Source organism: Bacillus rossius, chromosome 5 (genome assembly GCF_032445375.1).
Source record: "Bacillus rossius redtenbacheri isolate Brsri chromosome 5, Brsri_v3, whole genome shotgun sequence".
Lineage (NCBI taxonomy): Eukaryota > Metazoa > Arthropoda > Insecta > Phasmatodea > Bacillidae > Bacillus > Bacillus rossius.
The window spans coordinates 11,044,388-11,071,194 of record NC_086333.1 but is presented as its reverse complement, the minus strand read 5'-3'; the positions used below and the strand labels follow the sequence as shown (position 1 = coordinate 11,071,194).

General features: G+C 38.2%; 1 protein-coding gene across 1 annotated transcript in view; it reads left to right on the top strand.

Annotated features, from left to right (window-relative positions):
• LOC134531584 (uncharacterized) overlaps positions 1-26,807 on the top strand; it is a 916,155-nt gene that overhangs the window by 234,775 nt on the left and 654,573 nt on the right. The window contains exon 3 of the mRNA XM_063367300.1: positions 18,860-19,009. Coding sequence (XP_063223370.1) covers positions 18,860-19,009 — 150 coding nt within the window. The remainder of the gene's footprint in view (positions 1-18,859; positions 19,010-26,807) is intronic.

Sequence of the window (26,807 nt, the reverse complement as noted above, 5' to 3'; positions counted from 1 at the left end):
TTTTTTTTTCCAGGTTAGGTTTTCGTTTCTCTTCATCTTCCCTTTCTTGTTTTGTGGCTGGCTTGTTGAAGAATGTGGTTCAGAAGGTATTGTGCATTTATTGTTGATACCATTGTTCAAAGAGGTACATTGTTGTCCATATGAAACATGTGCATTTTCTGTCTGTGAATTTTGTAAATCATCTCTTGATTGCTCAGCAATCCTAGTATTTTCAGGCCAGGTGTCTAGCATCATTTCAACAATGTCATTGTCACCAAGAATTTCTTCAAGATTGGCATCTGATGGAGGAAAAACTTCCGTAACTGCAGCTATCAAAGAAGATGAGAGTTCATTTTGACTGTTGCTTTTGTCCATGGCAATCTCTCCTGCATCTTCATCTTCACAATCAGAATCTAATTCATCCTCACTTCCACTAGGTATACTCGATAATAATACCTGTATATCTTCAGAATGCACTTTTTTTCTAATTCCTTTTTCATCGACATAGTATACTGACATCTAAAACAAACAAGATTATCAAGTACTTAGTTTTAGACGTTATGTGTAAGATTTTAACTATAGATAATATTTAAATTTAATTATTGGAATATGCAATTATTTAAAGAATTAAATTTTTATATGTATATCGTAGTAAATTATTCAAAGTATATTATAATAAATGACTATTTTGGGAAAAAGTCATTTTTACAATTATAATATATTTTAAATATCAGTAATTTTAGTTTAAGGAAAGTATTTATTTTAATCCAAAAAATAGATGGTAAGACATTTCACATCATTTAAATATTTAATGCAGCATTCTTGGATGATTGTGAAACATATCTTTCTTTCAGTCTGAACAAGGTAATGAAATTCATCTTTGCTTTGTAAAACATAATGATTCATATATGAATCACACACATTATTGTTTACGTATAATGTTGCACTACTTTGATAAATATCAGCTAACCTCTACTAATACTAGCACATTATGACTTACAAGTAAGTATTTTTTATGATCTTACCTTGAGTACATAAAAAAAAAAATCCACTTGAAAACTCAGCAACCCAGACAGATCCACACTCACTGCATCCGACTCCAACAGTCTCAAACAATGAACTGGTTTTTTACCACAGCTACTCCAACAGCTCAGATAATGGTAGCAGTATGGTTCATAAATGCATCACTGCGGTCGCAGGCCACACAGGAAAAAAGATTTAGTAGAGAAGCATGAAAAAGAGTCTGATTCATTTTTGAATCGCCATGCATTGTAGGGTTAAAAATGATAAAATAATAATAAAATTAATTTCCTTTTTTTTTTCACTTTAACTACAATTTACTAAATTCAACAGGAAACTTAGCTCTCACAAATCAAGCTTGTTTGTGATTGCATCTAGTCACATTAGTCAACGTGCAGTAATTGATAATTTAAACATAAAAATAATATTAAAAATTGACTAATAAATGAATATAACTAAAAAAATCTTTCATTAGTTTTATAATGTTAAAAAGAGGAATTAAAATAAATACAAGATAAAGTTAAACATTGTTCCAGAAAAAAAATCTGGAAATAATCTGTTTATAGAAATACAGTTCTTTTATTGAAAAGGTACAATTACATAAATTACTAGAGTAAAAAACATCCTTGGATAAACCAACATCCAGGCAGCCTAAGCATACCACCAGACAAGGGGGCATTTATTGTTTATCAACCAAACAAAAATGCTCGGTGATACAACCGAGAGAATACGAGTCCAGGAAGTGCGTTATACTTAATTTGTTAAGAAGCAAACTGTGCATGCAATAAATGTTTCTGCTAATGATAAACAGTTATGGTAATTTAAAATTTTGCATATTACTTTACATTGTAAGCCTCTACACCAAAAAAATGAATGAAGGCTGATTTACACCTCTTATAAATTTATATATAATTTTCAAATATATCGAACATCAGTTTATTTGTTATGGAGTACAAAGAAGTTACATAACATATACATGAAATTGCTCGTATCAGCCAGAGCGCAGCTATGATATTATTAACACATTATAACGCAATGCAAGTGTCATATTTACTGTGAAGCAAGCTCCTACTATGAACGCTACGAAAATAGTTGCAAAGGAATATACAAAGCTTCCCTAATCATACAATATATTATAACTAGAACATTAGTGAACGATTAATACTGCAAGGTAATAATAACTCTCTATATTTATCTACATCAATTTCATAACTATGCAAAGTGACAATGTTTGAGACGGTGATCATCACAAGCTTGATCAGATTTATTTAATATATCACGTCGTCTCCACCGTTTCGGTCTCAGGACACCGCCACATTCTTCGATCTTGGCAGCTTTAGGTGCTTCATCATAGTCTATGTCTTTGTCAACAACCTCAGAGTCACTGTAACAATCACCGTAGAAGGAATCGTCTTCACCCAATTTACCGTAATAATTCGATGTTGATGATGTTGAAGTGACTCTGAGGTTGTTGACAAAGACATAGACTATGATGAAGTACCTAAAGCTGCGAAGATCGAAGAATGTGGCGGTGTCCTGAGACCGAAACGGTGGAGACGACGTGATATATTAAATAAATCTGATGAAGCTTGTGATGATCACCGTCTCAAACATGAAAGTTACCCTGAGGTTGGTGGTAAAACGAAAGACACCAGAGATCATAATATTTATTATAAAGGTGCAGGGAAGATGGTGGTAGAAAAGAATGATTACACATCATGGAAAGATCCAAACATATTGGTTGACCGGCTAAGACTTCTACATGGTTCGCTTTGTGCAGGAAAATATTCGTGCATCAGAGAAATATCCTTCATACTCAAGGAACTTAGGAATGCTGGCTACATACAATAGTGGCTTGTTTTACTTGCATTTGTATAATGTAAAGCAATAAAATAAATAATTTAAATTATAAGAATTTAATGTTTTTATTTCTTGTATTCAGATTTCTAACTAAGAATTAGATCTCGTAACTTGTGCTTCCTTTTTTTTTTTTTTTTTTGATGGAGCTTCCAAATGTGCTGCCTTTTCGGTGATGGTGCTTCCACATGTGCTGCCTTTTCGTTGTGGGTGCTTCCAAATGTGCTGCCTTTTCGTTGTCGGTGCTTCCAAATGTGCTGCCTTTTCGTTGTCGGTGCTTCCAAATGTGCTGCCTTTTCGTTGTCGGTGCTTCCAAATGTGCTGCCTTTTCGTAGTCGGTGCTTCCAAATGTGTTGTCTTTTCGTTGTCGGTGCTGCCAAATGTGCTGCCTTTTCGTAGTCGGTGTTTCCAAATGTGCTGCCTTTTCGTTGTCGGTGCTGCCAAAAATGGTGACTTTACGTTTTCGGTGCTTCCAAATGTGCTGCCTTTTCGTTGTCGGTGCTTCCAAATGTGCTGCCTTTGCGTTGTCGGTGTTTCCAAATGTGCAGCCTTTTCGTAGTCGGTGCTTCCAAATGTGCGGCCTTTTCGTAGTCGGTGCTTCCAAATGTGCTGCCTTTTCGTAGTCGGTGCTTCCAAATGTGCTGCCTTTGCGTTGTCGGTGCTGTCAAATGTGCTGTCTTTTCGTTGTCGGTGCTTCCAAATGTGCTGCCTTTTCGTTGTCGGTGTTTCTAAATGTGCTGCCTTTTCGTTGTCGGTGCTTCCAAATGTGCTTCCTTTTTTTTGATGGTGCTTCTATTTTTTAAATGTTGTTTTGACTCTAGTATTTTAGTAAATTGTTCTTGATTTGACTAGCGTATTATTCAAACCGGTTAATGTATATAAATGAGTCCTAGACAGCAGGACGCTTAGTTTGTTACTGCCGTCGACGGTGTACGGATCACCTAGTTTGTTTCTTCTGGTGCATAAGACGTGTAATTGGCTGTTCTTGAGACTTCGATGGCATATTTACCGACTTTAACGTCGTACTCGATGGAGGATGTACCATCGACTACGGGAACCATGACATCGGCGCCGACGATGTTGGAGCAGATCCCGTTGGCAACGCCTCTGACAACACTGGAGGAGACTTCGATATGTGCTGTTCCACCATCAGCTGAAGTTTCATCAGCATTGAATACTTCAATTAATGAAGAGCGTACTTCGCATCAGTGCAAATACTGTGGTGCATCATTTACTATCACCTCAAATGTTCGCAGACATGAAAGAAGCGGTTGTTCTAATAATGTTCAGAGAATACAATTTCAGTGCAATAAGTGCAATAAACTAATTTCACGTCTCGATAGCTTACATCGTCATTATAAAAAAATGCTCCGAGACGTATAATGAATATTGTTATTGATTTGACTCATGTGTTGTACCGGCTAATGAGACTATATAAGTGCTATGAACTTCAGTCCGTCTCTGGCTGTGGTGATGAACGGATCGGATAGACATTTAAAGTCATGTAAAAGGCTTAGTCCGTACAATAAGAAGACTGTTTGAATCGTGGAATCCAAAAGGCTTTGGTAATTTGTTAGTGTTTTTTTTGTACTTGTAGTAGTGTATTGAATTTATGTAATAAAATTTTTTTTAAAAGAACTTGTGGTGTTTTTATTATCTCAAACCTAACACTTTTTTAGTATTTTTTTTAAATTCAAGTTGTTTTGTATCGGCCGGGGATCGAACCAAGGACCTTAGTCGATCCAATCAATCATTATATGGATTACAAATTTATTTAATGAACTTTGGATTTTTCCCACTTTTCTAGCTACATTATTACATAATTTCAAGATGGCTGCCGAATTTCAAGATGGTGGGGGGCACCTCCATAATAAATGATTACTGCACTGTAGCGGGTTAGAATAAAATTATCCAGATGGAAATGTACTCTATAATACAAGTACACACACAATATGGCGTACTCCAGCAGGTGGTAGCTCCTGGTGGCATGTACTGAACATAAAATGTCGGATCCATGAGGGTTGACAAGGAGAAATTCAAATTTCAAGGACAAAGTCAAATTTCAAGGTCAAGGTCAAATTCCAAGGTCAAGGTCAAATTTCAAGTTCAAGGTCAAATTTCAAGGTCAAGTGCAAATTTCAAGTTCAAGGTCAAGGTCAAAGGCCAAGGTCAATTTTCAATGTCAACAGATGAGGACAAAAGTATGGTGACCAGATAATTATACTAACATGGTATCGGCACACTGTAGCAGACGAAAACAAGATGGCGGCCTCCAGCTGGTGATTTCAAGATGGCGGCCGTCACGAAAATGTGCAACGGTGGTTTTAAGGATTTTTTATTTTTTAATTCGATTAGTTAATTTTTTTAATGATTTTTAAATTTTTTCCCGAATCTCTAGCATTAAAATTACGGATTTTCAAGATGGCGCCTAAATTTAAAGATGGCGACCATAACGATAATTGCAACATTAATAGGATCCAATATGGTGGTCGTAACATAAAGTTTAAGAATGACATGGTACTCAACCAAGATGGCGGGTGTAACAAAATATGTAAAATTTATATAATCCAAGATGGCGACCGTAACGATAACTGCAACAGTGGTTTTTAAGATTTTTATTTAATTCGATCAAATAATTTTTTTTAATGATTTTTAAAAATTTTACCGATTTTCTAACATAAAAATTGCGTATTGTCAAGATGGCGGGCGTAACGAAAATTGCAACGGTGACGTCATAATCCTAAAAGAGGCTTATCGGAGGCTGTAGTTAAGGATGCTTAAGCCTATATCAGGAATTTGTGTTCTTTCTAAGGCAAAAGACATTTGTGGTTTTTCGAAATCCTAATTTTTCCTCGAAACGGTAATTTTTCAGTCAAAAACGGGAAATTTTCCCTCGAAAACGGGAAATTTTGAGTCATTTTTTGTCAATTTTGAGGAATTTTGAGTCAAATATGGCCGCCGTGACATCACAATCCAAGATGGCGGACAGACAATCACAATCCGCACAATCCACAGCCTGCAGCCTGTTTCAGAACATACATTCCTATACTACTATCCAGCTACTATTCTATACACCTATTTTTATTCTCTAAGTGTTTTTTTTCCTCCATTTTTGCGGATAGAACGCGTAGATTGTTGCTCAAGATTTACAGATAGCGGAAGTTTAAAAGCAGAATGAGCAGTTTTTCCATCCTTTAGGAGCGTTGCAGCAATTCCTGACGAAGCAACTGCTATTGCTATCTTACCTGATTGTCTTATCTTCGCAAGTATCAAATTAGCAAGGAACGTCTTTCCAGTGCCACCTGGGGCATCCAAAAAGTAAATTTTTCCTTTGTTATTATTCACGCTATCGACTATAGTCTCAAAATAATTTTTGACATCATATCGACAGTTTTGCGTCTGAAATGAAATAAATTTGCAAGAATTGCGGATTTTCGCCTGATGGTGGTAAAAGACTACTTATAAGATAATAAACTTGGCCCTCTATTTTAAAAGTGGGCATAAAATTTTGTTTTCTAATTTTTTTCGCGCCAAACGAAGTCATTTGAAATAGGCTATTGTACCTACGTATGTTGGTTAAAAAATGTCTATATAGTGAATGATTATTTGTCAAATGACTTTTTATTGGCTGCCTCCTGAATATAGGGGAGACTGACTTTTCCAGAAGCACAGCACAAACCATTAGGTTCATCGATCCATTTTGTGGCAGAACATTTAGAGCAGATCTTATTCATGGCTTCGATTTGGACGGAAGACTGTTGAACATAATCAATCGGTGGATCGTATCTGAAAGCCGATCTGTTACTGTGACCTAAAACTCGATTTCGAACTCTAGACGTTGACGTCTGTTGTCTTTCTCTCTGATTCCGAAGGCGTTCGGAAAGCTCAGAGCTCGATTCCCTAGCGTGAGCTTGTACATTTCTAATATTTGTTATTCAAGCCGCTGCGAACGCTCGATACTCGACTCTCGCGCACGGACTTGAGACGTTCACAAATTTTGTTCAGCAAGCCGTTGTAATCGCTCAATACTTGTCTCTCTTGCACGCGATTGCGACGCGTATTCTCTCTGACTTGCAAGACGATTTTGAGTTTCTGATGGAGGTTCTCTATCACGACGTATTGTAATTGCCCTAGCCTGTAAACTATTTCTAGAAAGTTGAGATCTTGATCTTTTGGGCATTTTAAAATGATAAAAAAAAACTAAATACTACATCAACCAATACTAAATAATTTGCTTACATGTTGAACAGGAATTAGCCTGTATATGAAGTGGTGATTGAAAAATTATAAAAAATTCAAAATATTTTCAAGGAAAAATATACGAAATCGCACACAACCGCTGCGTAGAGAGCCAACCGCGTGAGTGAGCCGCGCGGCACTTTTTGTGACATTTAGGCCCGGTGCACACGTGCGGACATTGTCCGCACGGCGCCGCTGCGGCGCCGCAACGTTGCCGCAGAAACACATTCACACAGTACGGACAAATACCGCACAGTCTGAATGATGCCGACTTACGAGATGGATGTGTACAAACGTAAACGGGTATTCTTTGTGTACCTAGTATACAAATGTTTATTGGATACAACTAGGAAACATTGGGTGCATCCGTTCACCGACTCAATGCTCCTGAGAGGCAGATTTGCAACAAGTTTTTTTCCTTGTCATCCTTTTCGTCAAACGATTCGCAAAATTTACGGCACATGTTGATCCACGCACATTTTTTTTATTACTGTCATCGATTCTTCAACGGCTACGTTCCATATCTCTGGATAACTTTTAACTTCTGCGATGCAGAGTTCAACATCTAATATGTCTTCAAATTCACGTGATGCTGCCATCTCACTTTGCGGCAACATACCGCACGTGTGCACTGCTCGATTGACACCAATGTACTAAGGAACGCAGTTGGACGTGCGGCGCCGCAGCGTGCCTGTGGGATCTACGGACAAAAATGTAAGCACAGTGAACGTGCAATGGACGTGCGGTGCCGCTGCGGCGCCGCTGCTGTGTGTGCATTACTTCTTATCAGTCAAGCCTTCCGAGAAGGCATCTCCGGCGCCGCAGCGGCACCGCGCGGACAATGTCCGCACGTGTGCACCGGGCCTTACTCCCCTCCCGCACCAAAGTGACGCTTAGGTGAAATGCTGCTGCCTGCTAGCCGAGCGGGGTGCGGGCGGGTCGCAGGAGCAGAGGCAGGCGGTGGTGGGAACGCGAGCGTCAAGAGAGACACCACCACGACGGACAGTTGCTAGTTATTGAATTACAAAGATAGAAAAATTAAAATATGTTGCTTAAATATTGTGGTTAATAAATACCGCGGTAAAAAGTAGCCTATGTTCATCAGGGATAATGTCGGCTTCTAATGGAAAAATAATTTTTCAAATCGGTCCAGTAGTTTCGGAGCCTATTTAATACAAACAAACAAACATATCTTTCCTCTTTATAATATTAGTGTAGAAAATATTAAGTACCTTTTTATTAGGTATATAAATTATTGGTCAGTATATTGAAATATCATAAACTGAGAGTAGGGAATAGGTTGCAGTACCTTAATGAGACTTTGAAAATATATATTTGAAATGTTTTATTTAAATTTCCACATATTAATCAATATATTTGCTCTACAATTTAATGTTGCAATAATATGCACCGTGTATTGTGCCAATCAAAGGCCAGAAGGAGATGAAAATGCATGGAAGCTTTGTTTACAATGTAGAGGCATGTGGACAGATCACTGGGAGCAAAAAGGACGACGGGGGAGCCATCAGGTTGGCAGTCCTTCCCTGTGTGTAAAATGGTGGCGCGCATAGGTGCTAAGAAAAAGCCATCCAGCCAGACCAGCTGGATGGGTACCTACACATCGTTTGCCCTACAGGCGTTTTCCCTAAACGTAGGGCAAATGCCTGTAGGGCAAACGACTTTAGGGCAAATGCCGTTTAGTGCAAACGACTGTAGGGCAAACGCCGGCAAGCACTTATGTTTTGGATTAACGAAACCACACAAACTTTTAGGGCAGACGCCTGTAGGGCAAATGCCTGTAGGGCAAACGACTGTCGAAAAACTTATTTTAGGGCAAACGCCTTTAGGGCAAATGCCGGAGCTTGGTCCGAATGGGATTATCAAACATTTTGTGCAAACGCCTTTAGAGAAAATGCCTGTAGGGCAAACGCCTGTAGGGCAAATGCCTTTAGGGCAAACGCCTGTAGGGCAAATGACTTTAGGGTAAACGAAGTTTAGGTTATTTTGGGTAATGTAGGTTTTTTCAATTATGTATCGATTCAAACAGTGTTCTTGTAGTTTATATTTCCTCCGCAGGTGGCAGTACCTAAATAAATGTTTTCCCTTTAAATGCAAAGTTTACAAAACCGTCGCTAGATTGCACTTATGTAAGCCTATATCGATGTTTGGTGGGAATTCATGTGGTATGAACTTCCTAGATTCACCAACAGATGGTTCCCTGCGCTAAGTTCAATGTTATCGAATATTTTTTCTGTAAAATATTTCGGAACATTAGGTGATGTAAGGTCTTCGACCAAAAAAAAATCGTATAATAAAAAAACAGTATTGGCGATTTAACAAAAATATCGCTGGAAAAAGGTTCAACTTTTTTTCCGGGGCTTTGCTTATTTCAATTTCAGCTGTCAGACGCGCATTACGCTATGATTACTTAAAATATTACGAGCATATAGGTAAATAATGCGAATACTAGCTGTTAAACATTTTCTTAATTAGCATAATAGTACTAATGTGGTTAAACTCCTACATATTGTTCATACTATTTTATTCTGGAATGTATACACAACATACAGCTGAAGTACACAATGAAGAAGTATTCCAGTTCGTTTTGTTCTGGGTTTTCCATAATTTGCATTTAGTTTGTAATGTTTGTGTTGGATCATTTTGACGTTCAGTTATAAGAGTTGGCCGATAATAGTCATTGGTTGGCATGATTCTTAAAATAGGCTATATCCGTAATATAATATATTTAAATATATCCATAGTATTTCCCATATTTCCATAGTGGATTCCACTTATATTCCCAAAATAAAATAATGAAGATACGTAATGGTATTTCTCAATAATAATAATGTGACTTTAGCCCACGGCACACAGAACGACTTTCCTTGTGGGATTGTATGCATATTTGTTTGTTCCACAATATTCATTCCTTCTTCCAAAGTGACTTGCAGTGACGCGATGTAATGTTCACACTTACTTAATAGTTAATTTTTCAGGAAGATCACACCCTTGTACATCAGTAACTTGCCCTGATGAGGATCCATAGTCAACATTTGGTTTAGTCGATTGGAGTTCACACCGTTTTAGTTTCAACCTACTATCTTCTTGGTAAGCCAGTTTACGCCGAGTTGTGCCGTGTCGAATCTTTTTACGAATGACTTTCTTGTGTATTGAACCAGGGCTCCTACCTGACATTTTTTTGAAAGGACTCTTCTCCCAAGCTAAACCGTTCTTGAATCTTGTCCTGCCATGTAACATTTACGCTGAAAAGAGCCTCGCTGTGTCTGTGTGTAGGTAATTTATTATTTTGCGTCCATTAAATTTGGCAACGAGGCTCGTATAGAATTCTGCTGAATTACTGGTTTTGTTTTCTTTGAGATATCTGTCAAAAAAAATGTCTTATTAAAAAATTAAAAACCTTTTGGTTGAACAAGATTGTTTTAGATATGAAGCGTCTGTGTGCATAATAGTGTGAAATCATATATCCCATAACTATAAATGAAAAATCCCCGATGGCAGCTAGTCGGAAAGATAGATTTCGCTGTGCGGCCTACCAATATAAAAAAAAACTTTCTGAAAAATTCCAGAAGTTTCAATAACTATGTAAAATCTTATGAATATTTCTAGAATATCCCATGTAACAATAAATTGCATATTTATTGTTGGCTTAACAATATGTATGGGATATAAATCCAATCCAACAATACATTAGACATTCATATTTACCTCAATTAGAAATTCTGAAATCCATAGGACCTGGATCGGAGAAAATATCGTGAAATTTTCTGTAAGTCGCTCTGCGAAATCTACCTAAAAAACGATTTCAGGAGAAAAAAAATTATATTCACGGACAAACTTAATTTGTGGAGATGAACTGCGCGTGCACAACTAATACTATTTTTGATACATGATTGATATGCTAACAGTTTTTGTTATGGTTTGCTGTCCTGTAAACCCGCCCCACACGACACCCAATTTCTGCGTTATATTCTAATATACCCATGGGTATAAAAGTGGGTATATAAATTTCATTAGCAGAAGTGAAGAAAGAATTCATTACTCCATACACACGATACCCAGAGTTCTAACAGAGAAAACAGCCAACATATTTGCCGACCAAGGCAAGCAAGTCGGGTTGGATAAACCTATTGCGTACATTTAACCAAATAATTACTGAATATATATATATATATATATATATATATATATATATATATATATATATATATCGTGCCCACTGTTAAAGTCATAAGACTGTTTGTGGGTATGTGACAAATATGTAATTAACTAAATAAAATTGCAACGGTTTATTTTGAAAATTATGTAATTAGGTGAATTATTTTTTTAAATATTTATTTTTAAAGCTTCACTTGCAAAAAATATAGAGAAGTTGATTCAGTGTTTAAAAACAAGATCATAGCAATTTTGAAACAAAATTGTTTTGAAAATATATTAACTAAAATTGCACTTTTTTTTTGCTGATTCATTAGCATCTGAAACAGAGTTATATTTAATGATCTTTCTTTGTGTATTATACTTTTACGTAATTCATTATTGTACATTCCACGACATATCAAAATCGTTCCTAGTTTACACTCATACCTATGACATTCATTAAAATATTGTGGCAATATGGATTATATGATTAAATGCATTTTGAAAAGTTGTTCATTTCATTGGCTGTCACACATAAAATCAGTCTTTTATTATACTTCATTTTTTCCCATAAAACTTATTAGGGGTTAAGCTATAGATGGTCTGGGCGAATTAGCAAAATATGCACACTCTCGATGGAAGTATTTTCACCGCATTCTACAAACATATTAATAAAACGACAGATTCAGTTGGGAACATGTTATATAAAAATTGAAAATAGGCATGAAGTTCTCGGAGGCTATTTTAACAGTAACTTTTAAACCCTGAAAATGTTTTTATAAATGCATATGTTTAATCCTCTGCCTTAAATTATTTTAGGGTCATAGTTTTTAGGACGACATTAAGTGAAAATTCCAGCAGGCAAGGATAATAAAATTTTGTAAGCTCCTTTTGTTAACGTTGGTTTTTATATATAGCAGCAATATTAAATTAAGTTAAATCGTTCGCTAGTTAATCCCCCCCCCACCTTAAAAAATATTACATCAACCTCTCTGTTAAAAAATTATTTGAAAAATACAATCCAGTCACTGAGATTGGCGCACCATCTCTTGTAAGGTTCAATTATCAGCTGCATTCTTAGACTTCAACGTTGGGAAAGCCAAACGTATGTGCTGCCATCTAATTTGTGAATTTTGTACTTTGTAGTCATTTGGAGAATGGTTTCAACATTTTTCAACAGGGGCGACACACGTAAGGACATCTATCTTCGAAAAGGTTCGTAGGGCAAACGCCTATAGGGCAAACGACTTTAGGGCAAATGCCTTTAGGGCTAACGACTGTAGGGCAAACGCCGGCAAGCATTCATTTTCGGATTATTGAAAATTCGCAAACTTTTAGGGCAAACGCCTGTAGGGCAAACGCCTGTAGGGCAAACGACTGTAGAAAAACTTATTTTAGGGCAAACGTCTTTAGGGAAAATGCCGGAGCTTGGTCCGAATGTGATTATCAAACATTTTGGCAAACGCCTTTAGGGCAAACGCCTTTAGGGCAAACGCCTGTAGGGCAAACGCCTGTAGGGCAAACGCCTGTAGGGCAAACGACTTTAGGACAAACGCCTTTAGGGCAAACGCTTTTAGGGCAAACGCCTGTTTGGAATGAGGAATGCGAGAATATGCTTCGAAAATGCGTTTAGGGCAAACGCCTGTAGGGCAAACGACGCACTCCCAGCTGGATCACCAGCTGACTGCCGGGAGGAAAGGAGAACCAAACATCAACACCCGGCGACAGTGCCTGAACAAAGAAAGGAAAACAATATAAACCCTAAGTTCACTGTCAATAAAAGGAAAAAAAAAAACATTTAAGGAAGCGAGAATGCAAAGAAAAATTAATAATAAATGTTCTCCCAGGCGTTAGATGTGGACATATTGGATGAGCATGAAGTTACAAGTACAGGCGTGAACAAACTCACAGAAGCTGTGCGGGGGTGCTCAGGCACGTGGAGTTTCATCGCGTCTACCGAGAACGTGTGACAGAACATGACCCAGCTGAGGCCAACACGTCGTGAAACAGTGGGTGGGGACTGCAGGAAGAGTGGGGGTCTGGATGTCTTGAAAGATAGCTCACGGCCATGTCGAAGGGCCGCTGCTGGCTGCGAAAAAACGTCGTGTAAAAGGGGAAATACGTCATGGCCGCAAAGTTGTCAACTCGAATACGCTGTGCCAGGGAGGATGGGGGTCTTTGGATTACCAGACAGCTAGGTTGGTAAGCTTGGGTACAATGGCAGCGCACATGAGCGCCAAGGAAAGTGTTTTGCAAAAATGAGGCACCAACAAACAACCATTAAATAACTAAAAAACTGCGTCTTAAGAAACAACTGTCTAAGGGTTTACTTATCGTGAGTGACCATTCCTTATCCACATGAAAGAGCAAGTATCTGTACAACATGTCAAACAAAGAGATTTAAAAAAAAAAACTATTTCTATGACTTGATTCAGTTGAGAAACCTTGACATGCGAGACGAATTTCCATCTGCAATCGTGAGGGAGCTTTTCACATTTCACATGAAAGAGTGACTGCCTGTAGAACACAGCATGTGGCGCCAACAGTAGGAAGAATCGGAACTAATTGCAAATTATTTGCATGAGATTAATTAACTCTCGCTGCTGAATGGAGCTATTGTAGCCAGTTGCAGCCTTGTAACCTCGTATCCATGTAGTTTCGTAGTCCTGTTGCTTCATAGTCTCGTAGCCTCATTGTCTCATAACCTCGTATTCTTGTAAGCTTCTAGTCCTGAGTTTAGATTTTCGTAACCTTGGAGCCTTGTATCCTCGTAGTCTCGTAACTAGTTTAAGACTCGTAGACTCATAGTCTCATAGTCCTGTTGCCATGTGGCCTCTAAACCTCGCAGATTTGTAGCTTTGTAGTCAGGTAGCCTTGTTGTCACGAAGTAAAATGTAACTGGAGCTGGTGGAGTCAAAGACAGATGGAGTAGTTGGAGGCTACCATATATTACGTATCGTATCCTATTGAGAGAATCGCATCCTACTAATTTCAATGTTCATTTAATGGTATGTATTTTTCGTTTAATGCATCTAGTCAAGTCTGTAACCAACTAATATAATGGTATCTTACTGATGGGCCTGTATCCATGTGACGAGATGATATCTCTTGGCGAGATCATATCACACCAATTTAAATTTTCTTCCAAATGTGCTTCCTGTTTGTCAAATGCATATCCTGTGTGTATGTGTTGCGTGTTTGTTGCATGCCTTGTGTTTTTGTATTGCATGTTATTTGCATGTCCAGTGTGTGTATTGCATGTCCATTGTGTGTTCAGTGTGTTTACTGTGTATCCACCGCGTGTCCAGTGTGTTATTGCATGTTAATTGTGTTGCCAGTGTGTGTATTGTGTGTCCAGTTTTAATATTACATGTACATCGTATGTTCAGTGTGTGTATTGTGTGTCCAATGCATGTTTACTTTGTGTCCATTAAGTGTCCAGTGTTGTGTGTGTATTGCATGTCCACTATGTACTGTATGTTCATTGAATGTCCAGTGTGTGCACTGTGTGTACATTGCATGTACTGTGTGCCCAATGCATGACCAGTGTGTGTGTATTGCATGTCCAGTGTATATTGTGTGTCCATTGTGTGTTTAATTTGTGTATTGTGTGTCCACTGCATGTGTTATGTGTATATTTTGTGAGAACATTGTTGTACTGTATGTATACTGTGTGTCATTGCGTGTGTACTCGGTTTTCGTTGCAATTCCAGTGTGTGTGATATATGTTCATTGCATGTCCCTGTGTGTATTGTGTCTTCTTTTTTTGTGAATGTGTGTCGTTTCGTTAAATGGGCATAGTCAAGACTGAAGTAAGGTTAGGATTGAACTCGAGGTTCAGAGACCACTGGTATATACGCCTGGCATTGTACATGACCTGGCCTTGTAGTCCGAAGACACTTTGCCTATACATATAGCATTGTACAAGACCTGTTTGGAAGATATTCCAAGTATAAAATTTACACCTGAATGCTATGCACAACGAAATAAATTTATTTATTCGGAGAGTTATCTTCTATAGAGTTAATTTTCGTAGAGAGACTAATTGACAAACTCCATGAAATGTAATAAGAAACGAAATTAATTTTACTTAAATTTTTAGTTATTCTTTTCACTGGTCGAGAATCGAAACAATGATGGATATAAATCGAATAAATCATTATTTTAATAAGTTTTTTGATAGATTTTGAATTATTTCCGAATAAATATTTTAATAATTACGGATTATTAAATGGTGGCTATATCGGCTTTATAGAGGCTGGTAGATGAGGAACATAGGCTGCTTTTAGGTTTCTGAACATTATTTGTTAAAGAAGTAATTTTTATGTCAAATTAAATATTTGCATTTGTAAGGATCGAACCTAGCAGTGTATGTGATCTACTCAACTATTTTAAAACAAGGTAATTTTTGATGAATTTTGAAACATTTTCCGAATTTATAGCTTAATAATTGCATATTTTCACAATATCTGCTAAGATGGATTGACATGATAGCGGCCGCCTGTGCCGCCAATCAGTATTTTTGGCACAATTCTAAATTTGAATTTTTGAAAAATAATGTTGCCAGTCATTATTTTGCTGCAAGAACTTCAACTTTTTCCGCCTCCTGTACACTCCCATTTAATCTTTGTCAGACCTGTCTCCCCTATCATTCCCAGCATAAATATAATTTTGCCTACCATATAATAACCCAGCAAGTGCTATCGTCTTATCCCCACTTTGACGCACGTTCGTCGACTGTAATTCTCCCTTAAGCTGTCACAAGAACTACTATGACATGCAAGCTATCAGAACAGGCTGTTTCTAAGACCTCGCCTGATATGAGCACTCCACTGCATGATCTCGATTTTCACCAACATCCAGTCAGTCTCAGTAGAGCCTCGTTCCCACTGTCACCACAGTTTCCATCCACTCCCCTTCTCCAGGCTTTCCTGGGAACACTGCCCAGAGCAGTGACCAGTCAACAACCCCTGCCTGTCTCAAGGCCACGACTCCAGCGTTCGAATGTGCTGCCTCTGACCTCTAGTGGCAGAGTTGCGAGTTATTTCCCCTGGATGTTTGAACGCCCGCTAAACGCTGGCCCCCTGGCGCCTCACGTAACAAACAGTGCCCCGCAGTTCATTTCCAAGACACCAGAGCGATGCACTATTCCCCTCCATAAGCCCAATGCTTTAGAAGTCGTCTCATGTGAGTCGATCCCTTCTTGTTTCGGACACCCTAAATAGGTCGCGTTGACATCGGCCAGTACCACCAACTTCGAGATATCGAAGTTAGTATTTCTCGAGAAGCACCTCGGAAATCTTCGGAACATTTCGGTTTAGAAGTCCAAGCCTTCCCCCTTTCTTTTGATGGACTTCGTCTTTTAATTACGAGTCGCTGCCACCCCAAACAGACTTCGCGTAGCCACAGCAGACTGACCACACTACGAGCCTCACCTCAAGACTTCACGACGGTCGTCGTTTAAAGATGTAATCAGTTAGGCAAGAGATGTGATCCCTACAACTTTAATAATGAGTAATTATTGAGACTGCATACCTCGTATAAGTAGTCATGCTTCTTTGATTATATTTTATATTATTTATATTTTTTTAATCATGGAAACGTCCGCGACAACCGCGGGTTCGTGAGCTCTGCACTCTGGCTGACGCTGGAAGCCATCTCCCTGTATGACAGGGTCCAAGGGCAGGATGAGGTTCCAAGGGCCGGTTGAGGTTCCAGGGCCCGGATGCGGACTTGACCACTCCACCTTCGAATCCTTCCTCCAGCAATCAAGACGACTAAGGCCCCCTGACGCCTCTTTAGCAGCATCTTCGGCCAGCAAACATCAAACCTCCAGTCCTTCAGTTTTCTTATATCGTTGGAATAACATTGAATCACTACTTTGAAAAGATCGGAACAACAGAATTTTTTTCTTTCGGGACTTTAATTGCTATAAAGGTGCTGGGATTGTGTTTTTGTGTGTGTTTTCTAATTAGGGCCGGCCCATTCTTTAGATAATGTAATTTTAAATCCATGTAAATATGATTGCATAATCTTAATGCATTTGTCAATCAATTTATGAAATATTTTTTTTAATGTGGAAGTAATCAAAATTTAAATAAACATAGAGGTACTTATATGTAGACAAAATAATTATTTTGCCTTTTGAAACTAAAAGATCCACCAGTTACACAAGTCATCAAGAGAGAGAGAGAGAGAGAGAGTGAAGTGTGACAAAATGATAACAGAGCTTAGGTTAACGTTGTTATCACTGATGTGTAACACGCCCTGGTAATAAATGATTCCTGCAATCTAACAGGAAAAAATTAAATTAATATGGCGACAGCGCCCTGTCGCAGATGGCGTTTGTAGTATCTTGCAATAGTGCTCCTGGTATCGATTACTGAAAACAAGATGGTGGGAGCACTCCCTAGCAGGTGATGTGTGTTAACTAGCGCTCCTGGTAGCAAGTATTTAAAAATAAAAGATGGTGGCAACACTCTCTAGCTGGTAATGCTATTATTTTTTCAAATTTAAAAAATAAGGCTAAAATTTGGGTTATTTTTATAATAACTTATTTAATTCTCGGTCTGTTGAAGGTCTCGATGACCGTGCCGTCAAAGGCGTATGATTTCCTACCCAGTGGTTAGAGATGTGATAATTCGAAATACAGCACTTCAAATGCATTTGGTATAGAAAACAATTTATTGTGTCTATAATGATCATAACAGCTTTGGTAGTTAATGGAACATCGACTTAATGCGCATGAGATAGTGCGATGTTGGTGTTCACTAGGAACAAAAACCAAAAGCAAAGATGATGGAACCCAAGATGGTGGCCTCCAGCAGACGAAAAAAGATGGCCGCAGTGACCTCATAATCTAAAAAAGTGGTAGTGACATCAGATCCAAGATGGCAGATATGTTATTAGAATTCAGGATGGCGATCATAACAAAAATTGAAACATTCGGAGATTGGGCACTCGATAACAAGAAGTCGTAATTAAAGATGTTGATTAAATTAAAAGGCCAAGATCAAGATCAAATGTCAAGGTCAAAGCTCAAGATGGTCACTGTGGTGTCAAGGTGGTCGGTCATTGACCGCATCCTAAATCCTCAACCTGGAATCTGTCCCAGGAGCCCCTTTAAAAATCTACTGACTATTTTCCAATTCTTTCCTCACTACATAAAATAAATATTGTACAATCCATAATTAACTCAGGCCTTATATTAAATAGCTATACAGTAAATTCTAACATCCGATGTGTGAACCAAGATGTCTGCCTCTTGCAGACATCAAGCCAACTGTGAAACTAGAGTACTCTAGGGGATGATTTGAGAACTGAGATGGTGGCGAGGTAAAATTGCAAGGTCATTTTGATGGTGATCGGGTTAAATGTCAAGGTAATCAAAGATGGGTGTCAGATCCTGGCTCCTTTCGCTGCGTTAAAACCTTATATTTCTATATATAGATGGTTGATTGACATTCAGTGGTAAAGACTAAAAAATCATGTATTGAGAGAGAATACAGCTGGTTAGCTGGTGTGGCCTTATAGTTAATAACCGCATATCTTACGCGGACATGTGATATATGTAAGACATGGTGTCTTATTGCTTGTTGTGTGTTTGCAGAGCTGTTCCGAGCTGCGGCAGAGGCTGGTCCCCGAGACGTGCTGAAGCTGGTCTGCTGGTCTGGCCAAATGGTCGACATCAGCCTCTCCCTAGCGAGCAACAGCGAGCATCAACCTTATAGATTGGCTGTAGCTGCTGCCCCAACTGAAGGTAGGTAAAGCTTCTCTGTGAACCAGGTGGTATTTTAACTTGTCCTAACAATAAAAAAAATTGTTTATAGAACATAATAAATGTTGGTGTCTTTTCTCCTTTAAAGGTCTATATCTATGTCTTTAGACAAACTTCAATTTTTTCTGGATATATTGACTTTTAATGCTTTTAAAATGTTTAAGTAAAATATTATTTGTTGGTTTTAATAAATGCTAAGTAAAACATTTTAAAAATTATTTTTTAACATTATAACACACACTACCGCAAACTGGTGAAAAGTTCGGTAGCAAGAATACCCACGATTATAGTGGCTTATAGGGAGTTGGAAAAAATTGAATCGGGTGCTGTGTTAAGGCTACTGGAAAGCTTATGCAGTCGCCAAATGCGGGTGCAGTGATGACTTAAATTTAATTTAGAAACACATAAAAGATTTTCTTTTATATTATACCTGTTCTAAGTTACATGATTATATCTTATAATAGTACTAAGTTACGTAGTTAGGGTGAAGCAGTTGCTCCGTACTGCCGGCACGGTTCAGCATTCCTTCCCCTCCTTTCCCCTCCCCAATCCTCTTTTCCCCTTCCTCTACTACTTCCCCTTCCTACCCCCTCTCTTCCTCCCTTCCCCGCCGCCTCACCAGCGCTCTCTGAAGAGTAGTTTCCCGGGCCTATATATTGTCACGTGGCTCAAAATTATCATTAATTTATTTAATTATTTTATTTGTTGGAAATACAATTTTAAATTCTTTTCTCTAGTTCGGGACTTGGTTTCCCTCACGCTAAGATGGTGTAACACCTTTGTTTTCAATGACAGATGGTGGCAATTTCTCTAACTGACCGACAGCCTTTTACTGGCGACAGGTCGACCTGAAGCTCTGTCACCACTCTGGAGTCTAGCCCGACGCCACAGTTCGCGACCGCCCCACTTACACGATCATATTACACAGCCACAATGAGTGCTAACTGGCAGCACGACGGGAAACGGCATAAGCCGCCCCCAAAAGACCAGACCTGACCAAACCAATGCGGACTAAAAGTCCAAGTGCCCCACCCCTTGCATAGTAGAACTTCTACCACGCCCCACTCTTCTTCCAGGACCATCCTTCTATTCCTGTAATCCACCTGCTTGTAATAATGCATGACCTTTGCATCCCGCATGTATGTGCCCAGGGTTTTCCCTCTGTCTATGGATGTTTTACCTGGGCCCAACTTATCTAGTTTTAGTCTAGAATTACGAGTGAGGGGAGTTAGTCATGGCGAAAACGTCTGCCATGGCTGGCCAATCCCCTCCTAGCACATGATGCATGTGACCTTCTCTGCATGGTTAAAAACCCGCATGTTTAGAGCATATAGGGCTTGCCCTGAGACACACTTAGAGTCTTCCCTACCTAGACCCCTCCCTTGCACACATAGTTTTAACTTAGGTTAGGAAAAAAAAAACACCTTTGTTTGATTTGGGTCTCCGCGGGGCTGGAAGAGTGCGAGTCTTGCACGTTTTTGTCTGGGAATGCAGGCGTGACCGCGTTTCAGCCAGGCCAGCTGACATGTTGTTTGCTGCAGTTCCATAGAAACGCGGCGCAGACTTGTTTACCGTTTCTTTTGAGGCCAGCTGGGAACGAGGTTGTGCGCACGCGCGGTGCGCAGGGCGAGTGTCGCAACCTGGTGGCTGGTTTTCTGACTACGTGGACATCTCGGCGTGGCCGAGAGCGCGGCCGGCTTGTTGTAATAACTTTACGTGTTTGGAAAACACAGGAAAACTTCCCGTCAGGATGTTTTCCCCGTATGGGTTTTGCGGCCAAGCAAATGGCTTAAAAGATATGTAAAATGTTTTCGCGGGGCTGTAATCCTGTGGAAGGCTGTTATGCTGCCCGGCCGTGCAGCGACGTGGTAATGGTTAGGTGAGTGCAATCGAAATGGCGTCTGAGTGATGCCGGACTCTTAGCCTTCCGCAACTTCATGTTTCTTCGTAGTTAACTTTAAAATTCTCGTTTGGTGTATTAGTTGCTCTCTTAAATAATTTGTTTTAATAAAAACTTTGTGTTATTAACGTGTAAGGAGTTGAGCACTATAGATTCCTTTTTATTTTCAAGTATAAACTCAGTAATTTGTTTGTATCGCGATTCTTGTCTTTTAATGTTTATGATGATGTTATAAACTTAAACTAAATAATTTTTTTAAGTCCTTTTCGAGGTAGTAAATGTTCTTGATAATTTTTATAATGAAGTTGTGGAAGAACTAATGACGTTTGGTATCACTGGGTGGCCTGGGAGAAATTATAAGAATAAATAATGTTAATGTGTTAGTTCTAATACTTAATGGAATCATAATCTGAGTGTTAAGTAGTTAGTAAGTTATTTCTTTCTGCGTATTTATTTTAATGATTGTAGAGGACGTGGAAGATGCCCCATCATTTCTCAACGCTAATTATTTATTTTCTTAATAAATGTTATGTGTTCTATTGTTTTTAGGTTTATCTTATTTTTCTCAGTATCCTGATTTTCTATTCTTGTATAAGAATACACCTACTAAGATCAATCCTCAGTGAAAAGCTCTATGGCTAGTTAATGTTTTGAGTTTATAATTTATCTGAGATACATTTTGAAGAATATAAACCCCCCCCCCCCCCCCCCTGAAAGTCAGACGTGACAATATACTCGGCTCCTAGCTTATTCGTCGCAGACTCTCGGTCGTCTGACTCGAAGGCTGTCACTGTGGGTGTGGCGCTGCGTTCTGGTATGTACTCGGCTGTGAAACTTAGCGTCTGTATTTAGTATGATGTATTATTCTTGACTGCGCGTCGTGGCCGCACCTTCACCTTTGTATTTTTGCCATGACATGTAATGTTTCGTAATTGCTATCAATGTTGGACCCTTCAGGTCATTGTTTGAATATAGTTTCTTTTGCTCACGCTGAGTACAACCTGTAAGTAGGTATAATAGTAGGAGCTGGGACAGGGGCTGGGGAGCCGGGGAGCCATGGCCACCATCTTGGATTATGTCACTTCCGGTGGCCATCTTGGATTACGTCACTTACGGCGGCCATCTTTGATTACGTCACTTCATGCGGCCATCTTGGATTTGACCTTGACCTCGGCGGCCATTTAGTTTTTAACCGCCATTTTGAGTTTCATCCGCCATCTTGAAAATCTTTATATATAATACGATTTAAATTAAATTTTTTTTCAATATTTAAAAAAATTAAATAATCAAAATTTTAAAATAAAATTTAAAAATATATTATTTAACAAAATTTTTATTAAAATCTGGCGCCGGTAAACATCCCACTCCTCTACATTACAAATACACCATCTAGCCCCCCACTACTCTGTTACAATGACATCATCATCGAACACCCCACTCACCCCTGTTACAATTTTTTGTTAAACCACATTCATTAAAATAAATTTATAATAAAAATTAAATAAAATATACCATCGTTGTCTGCTGGAGGCAGCCATCTTATTTAGTGAAGACCACCATCTAGATTTCATCTGATGGATGCCGTCATCGGAAGTAGGTTTCTAAAGTATGTTAGTGTATGTAGGGTCGAGTTTCAATTCTCAACCAACCTTATAATGAACCTTATAGACAAAAATACACAAAATCCACAGTCATTTAGTTGTTGTAACCATAATTTTTTCTTAAAGTCTTATCATTTATAGGTTTTGACTAAAATATATGTTATCAATACTATCGTTGTGGATGCGTTAGTTGAAGTAATATGAGTTTCAAAAAAAAAAAACATTTATCACTCCATCTTAGCGGACCAGAAATTTTTCTGAGTCCTAACTCACAAGTAATATTCTCTTCTCATGATTGCGTACATGTGTTTAAAATCTGCATGTATCGAACACCACACTCATACCTGGTACAATTTTTCGTTACACCTCATACTTTAAAATAATTTCTTATAAAAATAAAAAATATATATATATCATTGTTGTCTGCCGGAGGCAGCCATCTTATTTAGTGGAGACCACCATCTTGATTTCATCTGATGGATGTCGTCATCAGGTGTAGGTTAATAAAGTACGCCAGTGTATGTAAGGTCGAGTTCCTATCCCGTACCAGCATTATTATGATCCTTATAGACAAAAATCCACAAAAATCCACAAAATCCGCAAAAATCCACAAAATCCACAGTCATTTTGTTGTTGTAACCACCATTTTTTCTTAAAGTCTTATCATTTATAGGTTTTGACTAAAATATGTTATCAATACTATCGTTGTGGATGCGTTGGTTAAAGTAATGATAATTTAAAAAAAAAAAAATGTTATTCCATCTTAGCGGACCAGATATTAGAGTCCTAACTCACAAGTAATATTTTCTTCTCGTATTTGCGTACTCGTGTTTTAAAAGCTGCATGGAAGGAGATATTTTAATGTCTGTATACATGTTTTCACAACGGACATACACATCAAAAATAGGAAATTATATACAACATTGTCTCAGCATTGCGGATGCGATGGTTATAGTAATAATACTTAATAACTTTTCCTTCCATCAAATCCAATTAATTACTACTTAATAGTCGTCACAGGAACCAGAAATTTTTCAGAATCCTAACCCACAAGTAGATAAGTATCTCTTCTAAGTAGAAACATGTTTGCGTACACGTGTTTACAAGAGCTGCACGGAAACAGATATTTTAAATGTTTGGGTATATATCCACCCCCCCAACCACCAATTAAAATTTTTAATGAAAGAAAAAACACACGTAACTTTAATCGTTCACGGGTATATTATGCTACAAACAAAAATACCGATTCACATTTGTACAGTATTAGATGATCCCCTATCTTCACGAGAGAGACCACATCTGACACATAACATTTTACATTTCAACTTAATGTCTGATCGCTATAGTGTATATGATGCAGTTACAACACTCACCTCAGCCATTACACACTGTCGCTACGAGCAAAGCCATTACCTATTGCCACTACGAGATGCACTTCATATCAAATGAAAATAGTATTTTTTTAAGTCGTGGCAAGAAGTCGAAGTAAATAAAATATCAAAAAAATATTTAACACTATTTAATAAAAAAACTCACACTTCTTCACGCCATCTTCTCCCCCTTGTTTACACAATACCATTCAGAAGGTGTTACCGACCCCTTTCACAATACCCCGCTCCGCAGTACTTTCCATACTAGCCATCAATTACTCTGTTCACACAACTATACAAGCATCACACAGATCCAAAGTCGATAATTGAGGAATAAGTGCCTAATATCCCCCCCCCCCACTCCAACAATATCCTCCACAGTCATAGTGGAGGTGTTCACAGGTACATCTGCGATGTCTTCCCTGGACTCTTCGTCTTCATCCATTACAAGAGCTTCTTCCTGGCCACTAGGCTCCTGCCAGCACGCATAGAACTTATCCTCAGCAATCTTCTCATAGCTGGCACGACACATCTTACTAGCTCTGTTGATAACTACGAATGATACATCCTAAGAGTGCAATTGTTCAACTATCCCCACCCCTCTACCCTTTCTATTACAGTCCTGTTCGTGCGTGCCAAGCACACATGTCACTGACGCACGGCCTTTGACGTCAGCAGACCTACCCCCTCCCCCCTCCCCCTGAACCATCCACACCCCAAATAGCTGCGTCATTTAGACCTGTCGCCACATGTCCCCGGACTCCTAATACTATTTAAGCACCTTCGACGAACATCCCGACCCCTGGTAACTAGTAAAAAGTTTCAAACAGCACATGAATAAATACATTTTTATTTATTTTAGACTTGCATTTATTAATCTAAAAATTTACAAAATTTCAAAACCTAAAATTTGTATGGCATCAGTCGATTTTATCCAATCCAACTGATTTTCACATTTATCGAATCCTAGCCACTTCACAAACAAGGGATCATCTTTCTAATATATTAATTTTTGTACTTAATAATCGCTTGGGTACTTGGTAGGCTGAATTTCTTCCCCATAGAATCCGTTACATATCGCCGAACTTCGTAAATCTTCCAAGTAGTAACATCTCGGACGGTAATTACGTATTTTAACAACACGGAATATTTATGTCGACCATTTATAAATACACACAAAATATTCAATTTTAGCTCTAAGTTTTATTACGTCTAGTTTATTTGCATCAAAATAAACAGTTTCCAGGAGTGAGTTATATTTTACATTAACAGGCACCATGACAGTTTTTCTGTATTATCTGTAACATATAAATCCACATATAAGTCCCTTTTGCTGCGAACTCCCTTCACACGACTTCCTTTAGAGCAGGAATAAATCACTCATCCACCCATCCTTTTATCTCTGTGAACATAGTTTAATTATTTGTTCCGAACAAGGCTACAAGACTTCTTGGCTACAAAGCTACAAGCTACAAGGTTCCAATCGGCTACGAGTCTACAATACTACCAGGCTACAAGACCACGAGGCTACAAGGATACATAAAAAAAACATAGAAAAAAATCTTGGTATAAAAATACCAACTCAGCAAATTTAAAGCTTACTGTAGAGCAGAAACATATATGAAATATGTATTTTATGCTTACTACAAGACCAAGTGGGTTTTGAACCATTACATATTCAGCCCTGGCTACAGACTTGAAAACATACATTCAATGAAACAGGCTCACATTTGGATAAAACATTCAAATCAGTAGGATACGATATCTAGGATACATTAGTTAAAATACTAAAGGAAACTATAAGATCCAGCTCGAGCCGACTACAATGCCTCCAACCACATTTGGCTCCAAATGATTTTAGTTACAATGTAGCACGTACCCGCCAAAATTGCCGGAAAGACGTTATTATGACTCTCCATTTTGTTAGTCATTTATCACGAATTTTACATCTTTACGTTAGAAGTTGTACTACGAGAACCCAACCTTAGCTAGAAATTAGATTACAATAAATAAAACAAACGTTTTTATCCAAAGTATAATTTTTTTCACTTTTATACACATGCAGGCAAAACAAGTTGTTATGGTATGTAGCATGCATTTCTTATTTCACAAAGTATAGACCATATTTGTTTGATATTGGGTAAATTTTCTTCATTTTTGCGAGGCAAGTAGAAGTCTTAACCTATCTAACAATATGTTAGAATATTTCCATGTGGTGTAATAAATCTCTTCAGCTTCTAACATTTTACGTAAATTTTCATTACTAATACTTTGAAGACCTCTGAAGCTGCTTTTTTAATACCAGCCTCAAAGTCATTAAAATTGTAATAGCCCCACTGACCATCATAAGCCTAATCTGAATAATTTAGTTTAATAAGTCGTTTTCATAATTTTGTTCTCAACACTTTATCACAGTATTCGATCTTGTGAGCTTCAAGTTCTTAATCGTAGACTTAGTTCTTGTAAGCTTCAGGTGAATCATCGCAGTCTTCGACATTTTCAGCTTTAGGCTGTTCTAAAGTGCTCTCAATTTCATGGAGGCGACTAGAACTTGGTGTAAAAATTTTTTAATTCCACATGAAAATGCTACTTTATTCGATAACTTTTAGTTCCAAATAATTAACAAGACCTGGTATAGTACTATTGAAATCATCATCTTCTCATTTCTCGTGATCATTATAGTCATCTAGTATTTTGCTGCCATTTCACTTCCTTGCTTTTATAGACACACCATTATTAACATTAACCAGCCTTGTTTTACAGATAGAGGGCTTGGCCAGACCTCAAGGGGGAAGAGAATCATCTTACAAACGAGTGTTTCTCGGCTGTACTGAACCTATTTAACGAATGAGTAATGGATATTTTTTTTATTCAAGTGTCACCTGATTAAAATGCAGAAATTTCTTATT